Source organism: Bos taurus, chromosome 21 (assembly GCF_002263795.3).
Source record: "Bos taurus isolate L1 Dominette 01449 registration number 42190680 breed Hereford chromosome 21, ARS-UCD2.0, whole genome shotgun sequence".
Classification (NCBI taxonomy): domain Eukaryota; kingdom Metazoa; phylum Chordata; class Mammalia; order Artiodactyla; family Bovidae; genus Bos; species Bos taurus.
The window spans coordinates 33431907-33452701 of record NC_037348.1 but is presented as its reverse complement, the minus strand read 5'-3'; the positions used below and the strand labels follow the sequence as shown (position 1 = coordinate 33452701).

Below are 20795 nucleotides of genomic sequence, written 5' to 3'. Positions count from 1 at the left end.
CCTTAAGTAAAACAGAAGTCTGACGCTTTGATTCTGAGAAAAGCCTAGTACAGAGACTGACCGAAGGCACGATTGGTGGGAGCTTCGGTTGTGCAGATGCAGGTCACCTAGTCTCAGAAGCTACAAGCGGAACCTCCTTGCCTGTGGTCCTTGTGTCTGCTTCAGGTGGCGCCAGGGACCGGTGCCTTCAAGCCGTTCGGCGGACATGTGTTAAATAGGGAGTGCTTTATACCCCAGTAACCTCAGCTTCCTCTACTACGTGTTCTATTTTATGTATATGGCTAATTGCTGCCCATCGCCAGAAGCTTACGACTTTGAGATGGCAGATCAGACATAGAATTCATGAGCGTAACAGAATAATGCATTTCTCTACAGGGACTGATGAGTTCAGAGACGCCATAATACCAGAAACACCTCCAGTTTCACCCTCATGTTACTCTGGTGGTCTATTGGCAACTTTCCCCCACCTCCCTCCTGGGAATGGGATGAAATCTTCTCTATAAAATCATTAGGAAGAAAAGTATATACACAACATGACCGACCCCTGATATTTTAATAGAAATACTGACCAAGTTTACAACACTTCAAATGCAAATCATAGGGAAAAGTGACTTAAGTACAGAATACCAAACACGACTTAAAATATAACTTGCTGCTCTAAGACAGGCTGAGCCGAGCTTGGAGCTCAGATGTCAGAAGGCAGGAGACATAAAAATGCTGTTTGTAAATCCTGGCTGTAGGTGAAGCTCCCTTCTTCTGGTTGCACTAGTAGGACTGGTCCTGAAACCCTATCCTGACCTGCAGGCAGCTGCTCTGGTCATAACCCTCTGCAGATACAGCAATAGCTGGGGCTGCCTGGGTGAGGTTCAATCAATTCCCCCTATTAACTCCAAGTCAACATGATCTTTCTTAAGCAAGCAGATGGGGATGGGTTGAGTTACTGGTGGAAAACCTGAAGATCCTACCCAACCCATCAGTATCACTCCACCTTCCAAGTGAGGCAGTGCTGCAGCTTCACCAGAATCTCCTCCCACAAGCCTTTCCTGCCACCTCACACATGTGAGCTGAGTCTCCTATAGTTGTGCCATCCCTCCAATGCTCGCCCCCCAACAAAAGTCTAAAAGTCAGATAAGCTTACCATTCATAAGGAAAGTCCAGAGCAAAAAAAACTTGGTTTTGTGGTGGTGATATTAGGGATTTTTAATTAAAAAGCAAACAAAACCACACAGGAACACTGTTGTTTACTTTGACTAGAGTAATGGTTGCTGGAGAAAAATTCACCAAAGTCCTGGGAGGGGCTCAGTTGGTGTTTGTTCAGAAAAGCCAGGCTGCCCACATACAAAAATCCTAATCACTCATGTTTAAATATCTGCTGCTTTAAATTTATGTAATTAAAAAAATATATATACATATATATTCCATTTGCAGTTGCTAATGTATCAAGTCTTCTCCCTCCTAACCCCATTTATACCACACACTGTGTACACACTTCTTTCAAACACTGGTTTGGTATTTAAGCTGTTCACTCCCATTTCCAATAAAGGTAAAAAATAGAGAAGCACAAACTATACAGCTGCACAATATACCCATATATAAAATATTTCCAAACAGCTGAAGGGGGTAGAATATGTACCAAAAGAATGAATAATTCTGTTTTTAAAATCTGAGATATTTTGATTTGGGACAAGTACAACTGACTGCTAACTATTTAAAGCAAAATCCTGTTTTTGTACTGTATGTAGATAAGGAACCGAAGCCCAAATCCCTGCTTCACAGTATTCTCTGGTGAGGACAAGGGACTTGTGTTGAGAGTTCATTCCTTAAGAACCAAGCTTTATTTATTTACAAAAAAAAAAAAAAAAAGTTGGGGCAAGAAGGAAGACAAGTTTTACACAAAAGTACTACAACGGTAACTCCCTTTGGTAAAAAGTGTAATAAATGTCTTGTACACCTGTTCACAGGTACTAAACCTGAAGCCACATAGAACTATGGTACACAAGAAGCTAGAGCAGTTATGCTAGCACATCAAAGCATATTTCTTTTAATAAAAAATTGACAGTATGTACATTATTTACAAAAAAAAAAAAAAAAGAAAAACCAAGTTAAAATTGTGTTTGTGTGTGTGTGTGAGTAAAGCTGGTGGATGGCACTAGGGTAGACTAGTAAAGAAGCAGGTACAAAACAGTTCCACGGGAGCTAAAAAGGACGACTGATTTGAATTTGTTGAGGCTGAGAACCAGAGGAGAGAAGAAAGGGTGGGCAGCAAGCTTTCATCAGGAATCAAATCCACAAGATGATCAATCCCAAAGCCAAACTGCAGGTCCCAGAGAAAACCTAATGGGTGATCTAGATGTGCTCAAGTGACCAGGAGAAAAAATCCAATCCAGTTTTTTTTCCTTTTTGGGGGGAAGAGGAAAGGAGCAGTGACCATCAGAGTTACAATCCATCTAAGCGTTGACTCCTCAAGTCTGTCAGTCGATGCTCGCCCATCCAGTCCAGGTGTGAACAGCATCCGGTTCCCTCACTGAAGGTCGCCCCAGAAGGCTCCAGTCTCCGCTCTGCTGGTGTGTGCAAGCTGCGTGTCCCTGTGCTTGCGTGGGTTTCCTCCCCTCCAGGGCAGGCTAATACCCAAAACCCCTGGGAAAAGTTCCAACTCCGGCTTTGTAAGGGATCACACGTTCCTTATATGTAGCCCACTTGGTGCCAGGTTGCACCAGCCACGCACAGATCAGGTGGCCATGTCCCAGAGAGGCCCAGTGAGGCTTGAAAGGCATCTTCCTTGTTTCTTCAGTGTGTGCGAGTACACGCGCCCCCCCACACACACCACCCCCCTCCAGTTATCTGCTCTGGCTTTGCAGTTACGGGGTTTTGAACACTGTGCCATATTTGACACGGTACTTGTTAATGCTCACAAAGTGCAGGGTCTCTGTGTCACAGGTGGTGGTGCAGGGCACCAGGCCCTCCAGCCCCTCACCCATAAGCCACTTGCTGGTCTCCGCTGCCATTTCACGGGGCACATGCTCCTTGGTCCATTTATCTACCCAGGCCTGGAACCTCTGATGTAGCCGCTTGCTTACACGCTCATGGGACTGAAAAATAGAACAAAGAAGAAATCCTCCATGAACTAGGACTAAAAAACCCTTCAAATACAAAATCCAATTTTCTTCTAAAGTAGCAGAGGAAAGATGTGGGCTCAAGTTACAGATCATAAAGCCCCCAGAGAAATGCCAACCCAAGGTCTGGTCAGAACTAGCTCAGTGCTTTCTCGATTTTAGTCTGCAGCATCACCACGTGGTGGCGTGTTGGGGAAGGAGGAGGTCTTGGAAAAAACGTGTACAGAGTTCCTTGTTTCCATCAACCTGTATTTTTAAACCAGCAACCCAGCCGATTCTAATGTACTCTGAGTGAGACAATGAGGCTATTGGTCATTTCTGTCACAGCGCAAGGCAAAGGGTTTAAAACCCACTATCCCTTCCTGCTGTTATCCCACTCTGTCCATCAGATTGTTGGGCACAGCAGATCTTCAGTGGAGGTTTTTTGTTCCTACCTCCAACGTACTTGTTGGTGCCCATAAGCAAGGAAGGGAAGGTGATACAAAGATGAATTAGGTGTTTCCCAGCTCCCTACATCATTTGAATCAGACATGCAGACATATAACACACAGCACCGAGAGAGAAGTACATTAAATTGCCCACCCTGTGCTTCCCACTTGAATGTTCTGTAGTCCTTTGATCTGCCTCCCAAACCTGGTAATAACCCTTTCCTGTTAACAGACATACCCCTAAGCTTCCCAGTTACTCAAGCAAAATAAACAAAGAAACAAAATTAAAAAACAAAAACCACCAGGTAGCATCTTTAATGTTCTCCTTTCTCTTAACCTCCCCACATCCAATCATTAGCACATCCTGACAATTATATCTCCAATCCTTTTTTGGCATATAGCATGGCATATGGGATCCTAGTTCCCTAACCAGGGATCAAAACCATGCCTCTTGCACTGGAAGCTCCAGGGTCTTAACCACTGGACCACCAGGGAAGTCCCTCCAATCTAATTAAAATCCCTCTACAACCCTGGTAGTCTGGGCAGTCATCATCTCTCAATTGGATGAGCAGTCTCGTGAGTGGTCTCTGCCCATCCAACTTGGTGCGCTCGCTCACTCCCATCAGTCTACATCTTTGTCAACAAAGTCTCAATGTACCTCAAAATCCAAACCATAGCCTGTAAAAATAAGTAATGTGGCCTCTGCCCACCTTTCCAACTTCATGCATCCCACTTCCCCTATGGCTCAAAACACGATGATGTTTTACTTATTTTTTAAAGGCCCTGCCATATTTGGCATTTGGGATTCTAGTTCCCTGACCAGAGACTGAACATGCACCGCCTGCACTGGAAGTGTGCAGCCTCAACTACTAGATCACCAAGCAAGTCCCCCACAACTGATGTTAGTTTTTTGAACACGTGAAGTCCTTTCCTCCCTCCCAGCCTTGCACCTGCTTGTTTCCTTTGCCTAAAAAGTACCAACCCAACTCTGCACCAGGCTGGATCCTCACCACTCTACAGGCCTCAGGGGTCACCTCCTTAGAGAGGTCTTCCCAACAAAAGCAGGGCTCTGTGTGCCAGTCACCCTTGATCACCTCATCTCTTTCCTTGGAAATGCACATCATCACACTACCTTATATGCTCTTATCTCGTGGCTGTAGTCTCAGGCACAATACCTGGTACATAACAGCACTAGGACTTTCACATGTGAACACAGACAGGACTCACACAAGCAATACTACCGGAAGTGTGAATGCTGGGAGTAGCTTCACTAGAAGCTTCTGTTCACTAGAAGGTGCTGTTACTGACTAAGCTGTCCCCCCACAAATTCACAAGCAGAAATCCTAACTTCCACCCCTCAGAATGTGACCTTATTTGGAAATAAGGTTGTTGCAGATACAATTAGTTAAGATGAGCTCATACTGTCGGAGGGTGGACCCATAATCCAGTATGGCTGGCGTTCTTTAAAAAGGGGGAAATTTGGACAGATGTACACTTAGGGAGAATACCATGTAAAAATGAAGGCAGAAATATTCAAGCCCTGTAATGCTGGTGATTGCCGGAAAACCACCAGAGGCTAGGAAAGGCAAGAAACAGATTTTCCCTCACAGTCCTCAGAAGTTTCGAAGCAATTCTGCCAACACTTCGACTTTGGACTTCCAGCCTCTACAAGTGTTAAGATAGTAAGTTTTTGTTGTTAAGTCATGCAGTCTGTGGTACTTTGTAACAGCATCCTGGTACTGGCTGAGGAGGGAGGCGTGTGGAGAAATTCCAAATACTGGTTCTCACCTGATGAGCCCGCAGCAAGGCGGTCCTCCGATACATGTAGTCCTCTGACTTGATCACATATACCATCTTGTAGGAATTCAGCTTGAATCTACACTCCAGTTTATCCAGGCTATCTGCATTCTCCATGGTCTTCTTGCTGTTTCCTTCCTTCCCTTCCTTTTCCTGCTGCTCTCGACCACGCTGACACTTCCGGATCCGCCGCAGATTCCTACAAAGCAGCAAAGCCCTGCAGTGTGAGAGTTCCTCCAGATGCAGATCCCCATGAATGCCCCCCAATTTTTCCTTCTTATATGCCTTCATGAAGCTGATCACAACTACATACATTTAAAAAAATGTTCAATGGTTTCACTGTTAAAAAAATCTTTTTTCAACTGCAGAGATACATGGGATAAAAGGTAGAAATTGCCAACTACCCCTTACCTCAATTCTCAAAATCCCACTTGCCTTGGCAGGGGTAGCCACTGTTGGCAGTTTGGGTTTTGTTTTTTTTTTTTTTGATTGCTCAGCGCTTTTGTGTAATAAAGTTTTATTAAACTATAAAGGAGACAGAGAAAGCTTCTGACATAGGCATCAGAAGGGGGCAGAAAGAGTATCCCCCTGGCTAGTCTTCAGCTGGATGTTATATAGTCACTGCTGCTGCTAAGTCGCTTCAGTTGTGTCCAACTCTGTGCGACCCCAGAGACGGCAGCCCAAAAGGCTCCCCCATCCCTGGGATTCTCCAAGCAAGAACACTGGAGTGGGTTGCCATTTCCTTCTCCAGGCAGTTTGGGTTCTTGTTTTTTTAAATCTATTTATCTTTGGCTGCGCTAGGTCTTGGTGACCCCACGTGGGCTTTCTCTAGTTGCAGCGTTGGGGGCTGCTCTCTAGTTGTGGTGCGCCGGCTTCTCACTGTGGGGGCTTCTCTCGTCGTGGAGCACAGGCTCAGTGTCTGTGGCACATGGGCTTAGTTGCCCCTTGGCATGTGGGATCTTCCTGGACCAGGGATTGAACTACTGTCCCCTGCATTGGCAGGCGGATTCTTAACCACTGGACACCAAGGAAGCCCCGCTGTTAGCAGTTTTGGCTTAAAATCTTCTAGGTCTCTCTCAATTTTTCACTTAATGCCATAAAGGTTTTATTTTTTCATTTCATTAAACATAGATTTGTGTCATTCTCTTTAGCTGCTACAGAGAAATATGTCTTAATTTAACATTTCCTTAACAGGAATCAATCAGGGCTCTTCACCTGAACCACAGAGCACAAAAAATTATTCAAATGTCTATTTTTTCAGTTCTCCCAAAGACGGTACATAATCAGTGCCATTCTACGTATGAAAAAAGATAATTCACATCAGTGGATGCCTTGGCAGGTATTTAGAGCTTATCCCCTCAACAATAAGCAGAGAAAGGTTGTCAGCTTGACAATTCTATTGTTTCCTACACTTTGCTATTAAAAACTGCTTCAGTGAATATCTTTGTGCATATACATTTCCGTAGAACAGCATTTCTTTGGTCCAAGGACTGTCGGAGGGCCCAAGACATTTTTGAGGAAGTTGTGAGATCAAAACTATTTTCATAATACTAAAACATTGTCTTTCTTTCTAAAAAAACAAGACACAAAGTACTAACATTAGCATTAGCGGTATAAAAATAACAGTGATTAAAAAAAAAAGCTGATGGTGGCACCAACCTCCTTAGCCATCTTTGTACTCTTTGGCCACATACTGGCAATTAAACCAAAAGGAAAGCTGGTCTGACTTAAGAATGTCCTTGTGAAGCAGTAACATTTCTTATGAAATTAAAACCCCTTATTTCACATCTTTTTAATATGCTGGGTGATGAAATGGGAACTACATATAAAGCACCTCTGTATGCTAAAGTACAATGCACTCATGAAGGAAAGCACTTGAGCACCACTTGAACTGCAAATGTTCACACTTTTTACCCGGAAGAATAGCTGACTAGCCAGTCTGGGATGTTTGGCAGATATTTTCTCAAAAATGAACAAGGGAGCCTGGTACCTCAAGGAAAAACAACTGAGCATATTTGTTGTTAAAGATAAATTTTCAGATTTCAAGTAAAATTCTGAATTTTGATAAATTGGTACCGGCCAGCATGACAAGTGACAACTTCCCACTACTTAAAGATGTGACTGATGAAGTCAACGGCAATATTAGTAAATGTGGCTTTTTTTTTTTTAAATGTGGCTTTTTTCAGGGGTGGTGTGGAGGCACGGGTGGGAATATTGTAAAAGGAAAACATGTCAACATATGGTAGGTCTGCATAACTCAGTGAATTCACATTTTCCAAATAACTGACTGTATGAAGTTATAAAACCATGCAAGAAAAAATTCAAAGTACAAGATAAGCGAATGGATTTTGACAGGCTTGTTGGTATTTTCAGTGATACTGCAACTAACCTTTAAGAAACTACTACTTGGAGAGTTTTGTTGTCATATCAAAGAATATCTACAATTATCTGAAAGGATATGAAAATACTTCCTTTTCTAGCCAGATTTTCTTCACATAGTACAACCAAACAAAGCAGTGCAACAGACTGAATACAGAAGCAGCTCTGAGAGCCCAGTTGTTATCCCAAGCCAGACATGAAACAGTCACAAAAATGCAGAGCAATGCCACTCTTTTCACTAATTTGAAGCACTGTTTCATTAAAATTCTATTTATGAAAATAACATGGAATGCATCTAGTATTGTTTTTTAATGAATTCATAAACATTTTTCAGTTTTAATTTCTAAATGTGATAAATATTACTATATATAATTCACATAAACAAGAGCTTTGGCGGGTATTCAATCTCTAAGAATTTAAGGGTTTCAAAGAAAAAGACTGAAAAATAACCTCAGCTGTAATAATAGCTGTAAGGCAAATTATTAAAAACCAAAGGTCCAGGGTCAAGTCTTCTGCATTTTAACTGCTCTGACCTCAGAATGATTGTATCAATATTTCCCCCTAAAGTATGTGAAAGTCGCTCCCCTCTTCCCTACACCTGCTATAATACAGTTTACAAATCTTTTAAGAATTTTGCCAATCTGGTGAGAGATATACGATCTTATGTTTATTCGTACTGTTTCATAAGCATGGAGACTAAATCTGTTTTGTTGAGAAAGGGGCCTGGCACAGAGCAGCTGCTTGAAGTCTGCTAAATGACTCAAGGAGTAGAAGAAGCTGGCAGCGTCCTTCTGTTCACACCTCTTTCCATGTTCCAATCAGGAATGAGTCTAATCACACTATCATAATACCTTTCTGGGAATATAAGACATGAGATTTCAATTTCCAAACTTTGGAAAAGGAAGAAAGCTGCTCAACTACAGCAAAACCTGTTTTCTACTTCTGCAACTTTGTTTTCATCTTCAGATAGAGGTCCAACATACACAATTTCCCCATATACAGGGAGGAAAGTTCAAAAATTCTGCTAAGAGCAACACAGCCAGCCTAACTAAGGCTGCCATCCTTTGAACACCTTGCTTACAAGGTTGTCCCCTGGGTGGGTTCTGGGACTGTGGATCGTGGGAGAGTTTCCACCATTCTCTAAATGCTAAGAGTGCTTCACTGTACCTAAACTGTTTGTACAAAGTAAATGGAAAGCTGAAAACCCGCTTTCCTTCTGGAAGTCTGGAATTTTGGTACAAGTTAGGCAGAGGGTACTTACAGGACTAACAACCAATAAAAAAACTCACGTCACCAAGTCTCCAGCAAGCTTCTCTGGTAGGCAGCATTTCAAACATATTGTAATTTGCTGCTGGAGGAATTAAGAGTGTCCTTGTGACTCCAATGGAAGCCACAGACTCTCTAGAAGCTTGCGCCTCTGATTTTTGTCACAGGCACCTTCTGCCTTTGCTGATTTAGCTGTGTATCCTTTCATTATGGCAAATCATTACTGTGGGTATGACTGCGTCCTGTGAGTCCTCCCAGTGAATCATCAAACCCTGGAGACTCTGACACATATTTCTAAAGGGAAGTTATTACTGATTCCTAAAACTCTTACCTCCCTGATGCTTGGGCATACGCTCCAGGTAAGAGCACGGTGTAAAAGCCACACAAACTTCAAATTACTGTCCTCGGTAAATAGAACAATAGATAAAATGAAAACTAAGAACCTAAAAGTGAGCTAACTCCTCGTTCCTGGACACGCAGAAAGAAGTGTCCTGCTGCCGATACACGACATGGTTCACTCACCGTGGGAGAAATACTGGTTTCCGTGCCAGATGCTCACGAAGCTCAGGAGAGGTAGTATCAGAATTCATGTATCGCTCCACGTAGTCTGACCAGCGCTAGAAGGGTGAACACAACATGGGTGTGGGGAAGGCAAAAAACCTGAACTCCAACCTCAACAGGTGGGTTAGCAAATTCTATGACTGAAACGTCTGAAATCCTTAAATTTCAAGATCAAAAAAAAAAAATCTCTTCCCATAATGACATGCTTGTTAAGTGGCACTGAAACACAGTTTAAAAAAGCTGTGAGAATGCAAAACTTAAAGCTTCTCTGAGACACTTTAGAGTTATCAGAAGTCGTAAATGGTTAGAAGGTAGCTCACTGACAAGTTTTATTTCCCCACAGAGGGTTCTTGTAAAGAACAAAATGTATAGTGGCAAATGTTTGAAAATCAGTACCTTTCACATCAAAATCTGAATTTCTGGAAACTTTTTTAAAAAATTAAAGATTCGACATCCGTATTCCCATAAAACAACTGTCTCCTCCCCTCCATATGCCCTCAATGTCTTGCACGATGCTTGCCTCTCTCATTAATATTATCTGCTAGACCCAGCTGTGACAACCGACTCACTCTCCATCTACTCTGTGGGACTGAACTCCTGGCTCCATCTATCCCAACAGAAAGTAAACATGACTCAAAAGAATCAAGATAATACTGGGCAGATGGCACCTCATTTGCTGTTTCTTACGCTTTAGGAGAAAAACAAGCTGCCAACCATGAGATTTCCTCTGAGGAGAGGGCTTTACTAAAAGCTAGATGAGAGACTGCCATTAATTCTAAATATCTACCCCCCTCCCCCCCAAAAAAAAATCTACCCCCAGGCAGTCTCTTCAGTCGAAGACATGGCTGACACGACCTATACTTTAAGCATCAGGTCCTGACCCTTAAACAGGCTAATGCTGGCTGGGCTTCTAGCAGACAGTCCCTACGCAGACTCTCAGAGCACAACACACTCTCAGCACAGTTTCTGCAGTATGTTCATCCATACCTCTGCTTCTACAGGATCATCCGAGTTCTCCTCTTCTGTGTCCAGAAGCTCAATTGTCAGCTGAACCTGGCCTTGGCTCTGAATGAACATAAGCTGCAAATAAGAAACCTTAGTGTAAACAAAAGACCATCTCCAAAGCTGTAATTAGATTCTCAAGGGTTGAGAAGTGGGGAGGCAAGAGAGTTAAAAAAAAAATTTTGCTCCAGTTGAAGAGATGAGGAAGATACTCAAAAGCTTAAGAGGTGATTAAAAGGCAAAGGTTGTTCATCTTGCTACCAGCAAAATGAAATATAAGAGCTTCTTGCTGACATTTCATGTTTCATACTTCTTGAATTAGCTAAAACAGTAATCAATATCAGAAAGTGCTCAAAAGTCAGAACCACAAAACGTCAATGCCATTTCACTTGATAATCTCATTTATGGAACTTAATGCAAAGATGTAAACAAGTCTACAGTGTTTTTTATTTTTTTTAAAAAGAAACTTCCCATACCAAACTGAAGTGGAAAACATCAAACAGATAGCAGCAATCACGTTTCACCACAATAAAAACTACCCAAGAAATCACACATACCATGGGGTAAGGAACACAAACCATCAACATTAAGAAGTGATCTGTTGCAATGAAACCAATGATATTTGAAATTTTGAGTTTTGCTAATATTATTTGTGTGATTTTTTTAAAAATTCATATTTAAAAGCAATACACTCATAGGGGCAAAACCAAGTCATGTTTTGCACAAAAGAAGTATCAAGTGGTGATGGCACACAGAGTTCCCTGCTGGGAATCCCAGGACTCTCAACGCCCTTATCCTGAGGAACTGCTGCAGATAAATCAGTATCGGATTGATCTCTATCCTAACTCCACAGTGATAAGAGAACAGACTCTATGTTTTCACTACCTTTAGACCATCAAAGCTTTGCACCTTGTTTTATGTCCCTGGAGAAGACAATGGCATCCCACTCCAGTACTCTTGCCTGGAAAATCCCATGGATGGAGGAGCCTGGTAGACTGCAGTCCATGGGGTCGCTAAGAGTCGGACACGACTGAACAATTTCACTTTCACTTTTCTCTTTCATGCACTGGAGAAGGCAATGGCAACCCACTCCAGTGTTCTTGCCTGGAGAATCCCAGGGACGACGGAGCCTGGTGGGCTGCCGACTATGGGGTCGTACAGAGTCGGACACGACTGAAGCGACTTAGCATAGCATGCTTCAGTGTCTCCAAGTTTACAGTCTGTGGGAACTTGAATAGAATTTGTATCCTACTCTTAACATGAAAACTGTATAAATCGTAATTACATTGAATTGGTTCACAGTGCTTTACTATATCCTTCTACTTCTCTGTATACTCATTCTATTAATTTTCGAGAGTTTGATACTGAACTTATCTACTTAAAAATATAATTATAATATATAGTGGAACTGTATGTAACCTTGTTCTATATTTTCCAAACTTCCTGTAAATGTGTTATCATACTTTCATAATTCAAAAAAATTAAAATTAAAAACATAAAAAAAGATCACTATCAGAATTACATGGTAAAGATCAGAGATTAAAAAAAAGCTTGAGAATCATTTATTTCAACATTCTTCATTTTACATAGGTAAAAACCTAAAATTCAGAGTTCTGATTTCTCAAGGCCACACAGCTAGTCAATAAGCAAACAGAACCAGAAACCAGTTCTGGTTCACAGTTTTTCTAGAGCAGCCTTTAAAAACTCCTCTTAGCTAATAAATTTTTTAAAATGACAAGAATATAACATATACACATATAAACACAAACATAATTACTTTCAAAATAGATTTGAAAAAAACTGTTTCTAGGAGTTTGCTAAAACCCCCTGGATTTAGGATGAATAACCTAGAGTCAAGATCTGTCCTATGGCTGTAAGGAAGCCACCCTTCAAAGTAATACTGAGAAGAGCATCCTCTACATGCCTAAAACTGAACTCGATTTCACCCCAACTGGCTCCTCATGTGTTTGACACATATCTTGCTAGGTCCTTTACCATGTGTTCACCCCAACTCTCTGACCTCCGCACCACTCCAAGGCTTGACTAGCTTTCTCATTAGACTGCCCACGTCCATCACCCCAATTTGGTAATGGCCTCCAGTTGTAAATATGCCTCGATTCCTCCCCTTCTCCTTACTCAGTGCTACTAAACTGATCTTCCTGAAAGCTCAAATCCAGTGGGCTATTTAGTCCTTAAAAATGCCTCACTGCTCACCAACCACAACAAAATTCACACCTCTTACTTACTATGGCTATGAAGATCCTCTACCATTTGGACACCACCCTCCTCTCCTTTTTCTACATACCTCCTTTGCTTCATTCAACTAACACAAAGTCAAGTCACTGAATGCTTGCTATTTATCTGTCAGGGGCACACTCAGAAGAGAGCATGGTTTCTTGTGCACACACACATGCATGTGCGCATGTGCACTCAATTGTGCCTGACTCTTGTGACCCCATGGACTGCAGCCCACCAGGCTCCTCTGTCCGTGGAATTCTCCAGGAGAGAATATTGGAGTGGGTTGCCATGCCCTCCTCCAGGGGATCTTTCCAACCCAGGGATCGAATCTGTGCCTCTTACATCCCCTGCAGTGGTAGGTTGGTGCTTTACCAGCTGAGCCACTGGAAATCCCCAGTTTCTTGCATGGAGGAACTTAATTTAGTAAAGGAAAAAGAATACATACAAATAGCTATATTTACATTACAACAAAATAACTACAAAGGTACTATTCTAGAAACATGAGCAATATGCTATTCCCTGCTCAGTGAATTGAGAAAGATTCCACTTTACTGAAGTGACACTTAGCTGGGCCCTGAAAAACAAGACAAAGGGGAAGACCAATCGATTTCAGAGAAATCATAACAAAGAAAATCAAACAAATCATAACAAAAATATTTGAAAAAGTACATAAAAAGAACTACAATCCTGCTCCCCCAGAAACGGTGAAGGACGTGCATATGAGTACACAATACACAGAAGAGGGAAAATGGGTGACAACAGGAAATAGGGAAACATGAATTAAAATATTTTTCTAATCATCTAATTGTCAAAAATGAGCTTGATAATACTAAGTGTTACAGAGAAATAAATGCTCTTACCAAAGTGCACACTGGTATATCCTGTCACTTTGACAGAGAAATGAGAATATCCATTAAAGTTTAAATTTTAAAACATGCATGTGAGTACATGCTCAGTTGTGTCTGACTCTTTGCGACCCTGTGGAGTGTAGCCCACCAGGCTCTTCTGTCCATGGAATTTTTCAGGAAAGAATACTGGAGTTGATTGCCATTTCTTCCTCTAGGGAACGTTCCCAACCCAGGAACTAAACCTGTCTCCTGCAGTGTCTGCACTGTTGGGCGGTTTCTTTACCACTGCACGGGGCTTCCCTGATAGCTCAGTTGGTAAATACGCCTGCAATGCATGAGACCTTGGTTTGATTCCCGAGTTGGGAAGATCCCCTGGAGAAGGGATAGGCTACCCACTCCAGTATTCTTGGGCTTCCCTGGTGGCTCAGACAGTAAAGAATCCACCTGCAATGTGGGAGACCTGGGTTCAATCCTTGGGTTGGGAAGATCGCCTGGAGACGGGAAAAGCTACACACTCCAGTATTCTGGCCTAGAGAATTCTATGAACTGTATAGTCCATGAGGTTGCAAAGAGTCGGAAGCAACTGAGGGACTTTCACTTCACTTACCACTGCACCACCTGGGAAGCCCTAAAATATGCATATCCTGCCCTTTTAACCCAGTAATTTCATTTCTATGTCTCTACCCTTAACATTACCACATGCACACAAGAATATAAATTGTAAATGTTGTTCAATGAAGCACTATTTGAGATAGTAAAAACAGAAATAGCTTAAAACGTTCACCCATAGGGGAATGATTTAAAAAAAAAAACACAACTATGGCACAGGAAATTCCCTGGTGGTCCAGTGTTTAGGACTCTTGTGCTCTCACTGTTGGGGGCTCAAGTTTGAGCCATGGTGAGGGAGCTAATACCCTAAACAAACAAACAAGCAAACCACAAAAAACTATGGCACATTCATAGTTTTAAGTGTGACACAGCAGCTGAAAAACATGAGTTATGTCTATATAAACCAAAATAGAGCAAATTCTAAGACATTAAGTGGAAAAAAGCAAGATGTAAAGTACATAGTTTAGTTAAAAAATTTATTTCTACATAAATACACAGGTATATTTAAGTGCATAGAAAAGGGTTTGAGTGGTTATATGGAGAGTTAAACATGTCTAATTTTTAAAAAGCACTAGAGAATATGTCTAGAAAAAAATGAAGGGAGAGGAGGCTGGAGGTAGGACTGGGCAGGGGATTTGAAGGGCTGCTTATGCTTTGCTTGATGCTCATACTATGGACTTTCACTCTCTATGTAAAACATTTTAAAGAACAAGGTCACTGTGATGACCCAATATTCCTGGTTACCAAACCTTCTGTTCCCTCTGCTATTCTGACAAATGTGTTATCTACAGGGTGAGTCTACCCATTCCTTCATAGGCCCTCACCACACAATCTGTTAACTCACTGTCGGTGGGGGTGGTAATTCTGTCACCATGAAATAAGCACACATTAAATTCATGATAAACATTTATAGATCTAAAACTATGAAAGGCTTAGGAACTCTCCTCTGTAGTGGGAAAGTCCTCAGGTAGTAGAGCATCACAACTGTGACTGAACTAGAAAACTCATTTCCAGGTCTCTGATTCTAAATTAAGCCAACAGCAGGCTGAAAGCAGAAGCACACACAGCCAAGTGAAGAGTGAGGGTCAGATCACTAAAGGACATGCTCACCAAGTTAAAATTTTGTTTAGCTTAGCTCTCTCTGCTCCACCAACTGCAAACCTTACTCTGGGCCACCTAAACCTATCCTTACATTAATACATACAGGCTTTGTTCAACTATACATATTACACAGGTGCAATAATAGTATACATAATTTTGTGTCCTTTTATTTGCTTCAGTATTTTTACTAACATATAATTAACTTTTAAGAGCTGCAAAATCTGCCATCTAGCAGTCACACAGCAGGCTGCCATTAACTATTCCCATTAAGGGCTGGACATCTAGATTGTTCCCAGTCTCCAGCTATTGGCTTTTCTAATTAGCTATTATAATGGTGGAAAACTGGGAACAACCTAAATGTCCAAAGAGACGGGCATAATTTTTTATAAAATACTGAATAGTCATAAAAAGATGAAGACCCAGAGGTGTTGCTAATTGAGCAAAATAAGTTACACAGAATGCTTTGCCCAGTATAATCTCTTTCAAAATATATACAAACATAGAAAAGTTTAGAAATGCCATCAATGATTCTTTCTGGGGAAAACTGTAGACAACTAGTTTTTCTTTTCTCTACATTTCCCATCTTTTCTACAATGACCATGGATTACATTTTTAAACAATATTCACAAAGCATTTAATACCAAAAAAAAAAAAAAAAAAAACCAGTTCAGAGAAAATGAAAATCATATATAAGAACTAATTTTTTTTTAAAGGCAAGAAACAGACTGCCTACGAGACTTTACTTTTCCATGTTTTTTATATTTCTTCTAATGAGTTCAAAGGAACTCCAAGGCATTCTAGGAGTGGAGACACTGGGTCGAAGCACCCTGGTATGGCTCTGACTTCTGCAGGGTAGAGTCCCAACAGTTTACACTGGCATCAGCATGTTCCCTGACTACATGAGTAACTCTCACCTTAAAGCAATTTTCATCTGACATGAGCTGCTCAGCTTTCCGCTGATATGTTGACTCCAGGAGGCTCCTTGACGTCTGTGTGTTCAGCTGGCCTCCTGTGGCCCCATTATTGTTTTCTGCCAGGTATAGGTCCGTCACTTGTACACAGATCTCATCACTCACGATATGCTGCAGCTGGAATCAAGCAAAGGCAAGTCATCAGGAACCAAAAATACAGTTCTCCCCGTCATACACTCAGCCTTCCTTTGGTGGTTCCAATCATTCAGTTAAAAAAAGGTTTTTTTCTGGTTGAAAATTTTAGAAAATTAATCATATAAAATCACTATCTTATTTTCTTAGAGAATAACCGAGCCAAAATCTTCAACCATATCATTGGTCCACGACTAAAATGTTCATATATATTTAAGAGAAAAACCATAGGTAACTCAGGTTAACATGGTACTATTTAAAGTTCTAGTGTTGGTCACTCGGTTGTGTCTGACTCTTTGTGACCCCATGGAGCCCACCAGGCTCCTCTGTCCATGGAGTTCTCCAGGCAAGAATACTAGAGTGGGTTGTCACTTCCTTCTCCAGGGGATCTTTCCCACCCAGGGATTGAACCTGGGTCTGCCACATCGCAGACAGACTCTTTACCGACTGAGCCACCAGGGAAGCCATTTAAGGTACTTAAAATTTTTTTTTACATGAAAGAAAATTTCTATGGCTTGCTACCTTTATGGCACTTCTTTACCATTTATAATTTGCTTTCACACATACTCTCATTTGATCCACACAACTACCCTGGGAAGCAGTCTGGACAGGGGTGCCCTGTTATATATGAGACAAACGTACATTTTAGATAAGAAAACTCACTGTGTGCTAAGGTGAGGAGAGGGAACTTGGAGAACCATGAAAACAAGATCCATTCCTATAGTCAAAGCCCTGGTACAAAGAGAAATTCAACAGGCCTCGAAGAAGCTGTTGCTGAATTAATCTGTCATTGGCACTCAGCTGAAGGAGCTAAGTCAGAACAAATATTCAAGTTTCTGGACCCCAGGCCAATATTCTTTCTAACACATTCCCTATTTTTCCACATCTGATAATAAAAGCATAGAATTTAAACTTTATGCAAATTAACTCATTTTCAATACATGTCAATCATGATTGACTACTGGTAACTTCGGTGACTATCTTGTTAAACTCTCTGATGACTAGCAAGTTGAACCCTTCGGAGATTCCATTCTTATATGTCATGATGATATCATCTATCAAAAAATAAAAATTCCTTCAAATGAAATTTTACCCCTTAAAAACGCCAAAGGCTGTGAAAAACAGATAAAGAAAGCAAAATGTTAATTGCAATAACAATTTATTTTACTTTAAAATTCTCATAACCACTGAGCCGTTCTATTTTTAGGAAGATACACTCTTTTTGAAGCACTAGTAACTATGACAACTACTTATTTTTAACATTTGAAAAAGTCTTAAATGACAAGTATGTGTATTTGTAGATAAATGGACAAAATGTAAGGTCAGACAGTGAGTGACCTGATGGTGGTAGAAAGGCCAGCAACTGGAAATGGTTAAATTACAATTAGGCCATACAACAGCTTTTAATGTGACTGTTAAAATAATGCTTATAACTTGAAAATACAGGGGAAAGCTTAAAACACAGTGTTTAAGAGAAAAAAGCAGTGCAAAAAAAAAAAAGTATACAAAGCATGGTCTCTACTATGTAGATACATTTTTATACTTCCCTGTTAAAGGTCACCGACTCCTTCCACACCCTCTTCTTGGATTTCTGGCCCCACCCAGTCTTTGGAAAGGGTAGCATTATAAATCTAGGCACAAACAGGCAACTCCCAACCCAATGTTAGGCTTGTCAAATTCTCTCTCCTGCTAAACTGAAATGACACAATGAGTGTGTCTGGTAGACAGACATTTCACAGAGGAGCACCTGGATTGGAAAGGTTGGTCATGTCAGCACTGAAAACACTCAGGGGGCCGGACGTTCATCTGCAGAGAGAAGTGTGAGGATGGGGAAGATGTCCAGAAAAGAGGCATGCTGGAGAGGGAAAAAACCTTCCTAGTCTAGTCCCTACCTGGTCTGGCCATACTTTCAGTCCCACACTAGACATTTGTGAGACTGCCTATTGTATTCTTAAGCAAACCTGTATTAAACTAGTTTGGAAAAGTAAGCTAAATATATGGTTTGACCTTGCAATGTATATTCGACCTCCAGTCAATAATGAACTCTGGGAGAACAGCAAAGGATTTAAGGAGAAATGTTATGCCTCCAATTCAGGAGTTAAGCTGAGAAGCATAAACATATGTTTTTAAAACACTAGATTTGGATTTCTGGATACAATCTGTCTCCATAAAAAAAAAGACTGGACCTTATGTATTACTGATTCAAAATAATCACCAGGTGCTTCTAGTAAATGGACTAATCACTAATCTATTGTTTAAAAAATCAACTGTGGGCTTACAAAAAAAGAAAAGGCTGGTTGTATTGGATTTTTAAAGTTGAGCTGATAGTATGCAAGACTTTACTTCTAGCTACAGCAACAGCAAACTTGTAAACAGAAACATAAGCACATGGTATGGTAAGTGGACTCTTACATAAATTTAGGGGACATTAATAGGCATTAGCCTCTCAAAAATTATGACCATAGCTGATTATATCCATGTAAAGATTTCTGTCTGTCAACATAAAGAGCCCTTAAGGGAAGGCCTAATAACTGCTTCAACTTGCAGCTCCCTCCCTGACAACTTTTGTGAAGATGCCAAGATTCAGTTATTCCTTGACTTTGAGTAGATCCTACGAGACGGGTGCAAAGCCACACATCCTTCGAAACTCAAGACAAAAGCAAGAGTACCTCACAAAGGACTCCTTTGTGATTTTACCTAAGGAAGGCACTTTCCACTTTAAAGAAAAAAGTGGGACTTCCCTGGCGGGGCAGTGAATAGGCATCTGCCTGCCAACACAGGGGACACAGGTTCAATCCCTTGTCCGGGAAGATTCCACATGCCTCAGAGCAACTAAGCCCGTGTGCCCTAGAGCACGTGCTCTGCAATAAGAGAAGCCACTGCAATGAGAAGCCTGATCACCGCAATGAAGAACAGCCCCCCGCTTGCCATAATGAAAGAAAGCTCATGTGCAGCAACAAAGACCCAGTGCAACCAAAAATAAATAAATTCATTAATTAAAGAAAAAAGCGTACTAACAACAGACTGATACCTTTGAGAACTCAGAACAAAAGGCAAAGGAATGGAAATCTATTATATGTTATTTGCTATAAAATTATCATTGTTGTAAAGAACAACATATCTACAAACTCCCAGGGTACCCCAAGAATAAACCACAAAGCCAACTATAAACCTAACTCAGAGGGAGTCTCAGATAGTGAGGCTGACAGAGTATTATAAAAGATGTTATACAAAACCCTTCCTGTAAAAAGAACTTCAAATGTTAAATGAGGAAAGTCCATAGAATTACCAACACCTATTCAGACAGTAAAAAAAAATCCACCTGCAATGCAGGAGTCTGGGGTTCGATCCCTGGGTCAGGAAGATCCCCTGGAGAAGGAAATGGCAACCCACTCCAGTATTCTTGCCTGGAGAATTCCATGGACAGAGGAGTCTGGCGGGCTCCAGTCCATGGGGTCACAAAGAGTCAGACACGATTACGTGACTAACACTTTCACTTTTCACAGAAGAGGAAATAGCTCACACCTGGTACATAACGTAAGAGCTGGGAAGATGGGACAGGAGCTGGGGGCAAAACCTCACATGTGAGGTAGGTTCCTCCTCCCAGGGCACACTGAGCAAAGCAGTCAGTCACATGGCTGCAGCCCTTCCACTCAGTTAACAGGAGAGATCCAACATCACATTAACCTCTCCCTCCCCTCTACAACCACGTGTTCGTTAACATTATCACATGAGAAAACTGCCCATCTGTTCCCAGAAGAAAACCTGCCCCACCTGTAGATGAGGACTATCTCCCTCCCCAACCCTCGCCCGCACCACACCCTCACCTGTCTGACAATGCTCTGGATGAGTTTGTCCATGGTAAAGGCAATGTAGGCATGAATGGTGAACATCTCTCTCAGCGAATCTTCGTACTGGGACGAGTCTATGTTGCCATCCAGCAGGCTCCGCACCATGTCCAGGAAAGCTGGGTAATAATCTTCTACATCAACATCCACTGTGGGAAAGAGGGGAGAGGTGAGGCCTTACCCTGCTAAGAAAAGATGGGAAGAGGGCAGGGCAAATCCCACAGCTGCCTGAAAAGCACTGCACAGAACCAACCCTCAGTATTCAGTGTGCTGCAAACAGATGAGATCTGACAGGTGGCCACAACCCCAGCACTGTCTATCAAAGGAGAGTGACGCTGCAATTTCAACAGCGGCCTCTAACCCTCTGACTGACCAAAACACTTATTTACAGTACGGCTGGCAATGCGTGACATGAGAGCAAAACATCCCAGGAAAGAAGTTTCTTCAAAAAGCTGTCGGCTCCCTGCTAGGAGAGGAGCCTGCAAAGGGAGTATCCCCCACG

At 41.6% G+C, this 20795-nt stretch overlaps 1 protein-coding gene across 2 annotated transcripts in view; it reads right to left on the bottom strand.

Moving 5' to 3' along the window:
* Positions 1 to 1225: 1225 nt before the first annotated feature.
* SIN3A (SIN3 transcription regulator family member A) overlaps positions 1226 to 20795 on the bottom strand; it is a 67364-nt gene continuing 47794 nt past the window's right edge. For both annotated transcript variants that reach the window (XM_015459266.3, XM_002696631.5), the window contains exons 16-21: positions 20273 to 20442; positions 16257 to 16430; positions 10532 to 10624; positions 9506 to 9600; positions 5330 to 5537; positions 1226 to 3089 (exon numbers count right to left, since the gene is read on the bottom strand). In XM_015459266.3, the coding sequence (XP_015314752.1) occupies positions 2859 to 3089; positions 5330 to 5537; positions 9506 to 9600; positions 10532 to 10624; positions 16257 to 16430; positions 20273 to 20442 (971 nt within the window). In that variant the 3' untranslated portion in view covers positions 1226 to 2858. The remainder of the gene's footprint in view (positions 3090 to 5329; positions 5538 to 9505; positions 9601 to 10531; positions 10625 to 16256; positions 16431 to 20272; positions 20443 to 20795) is intronic.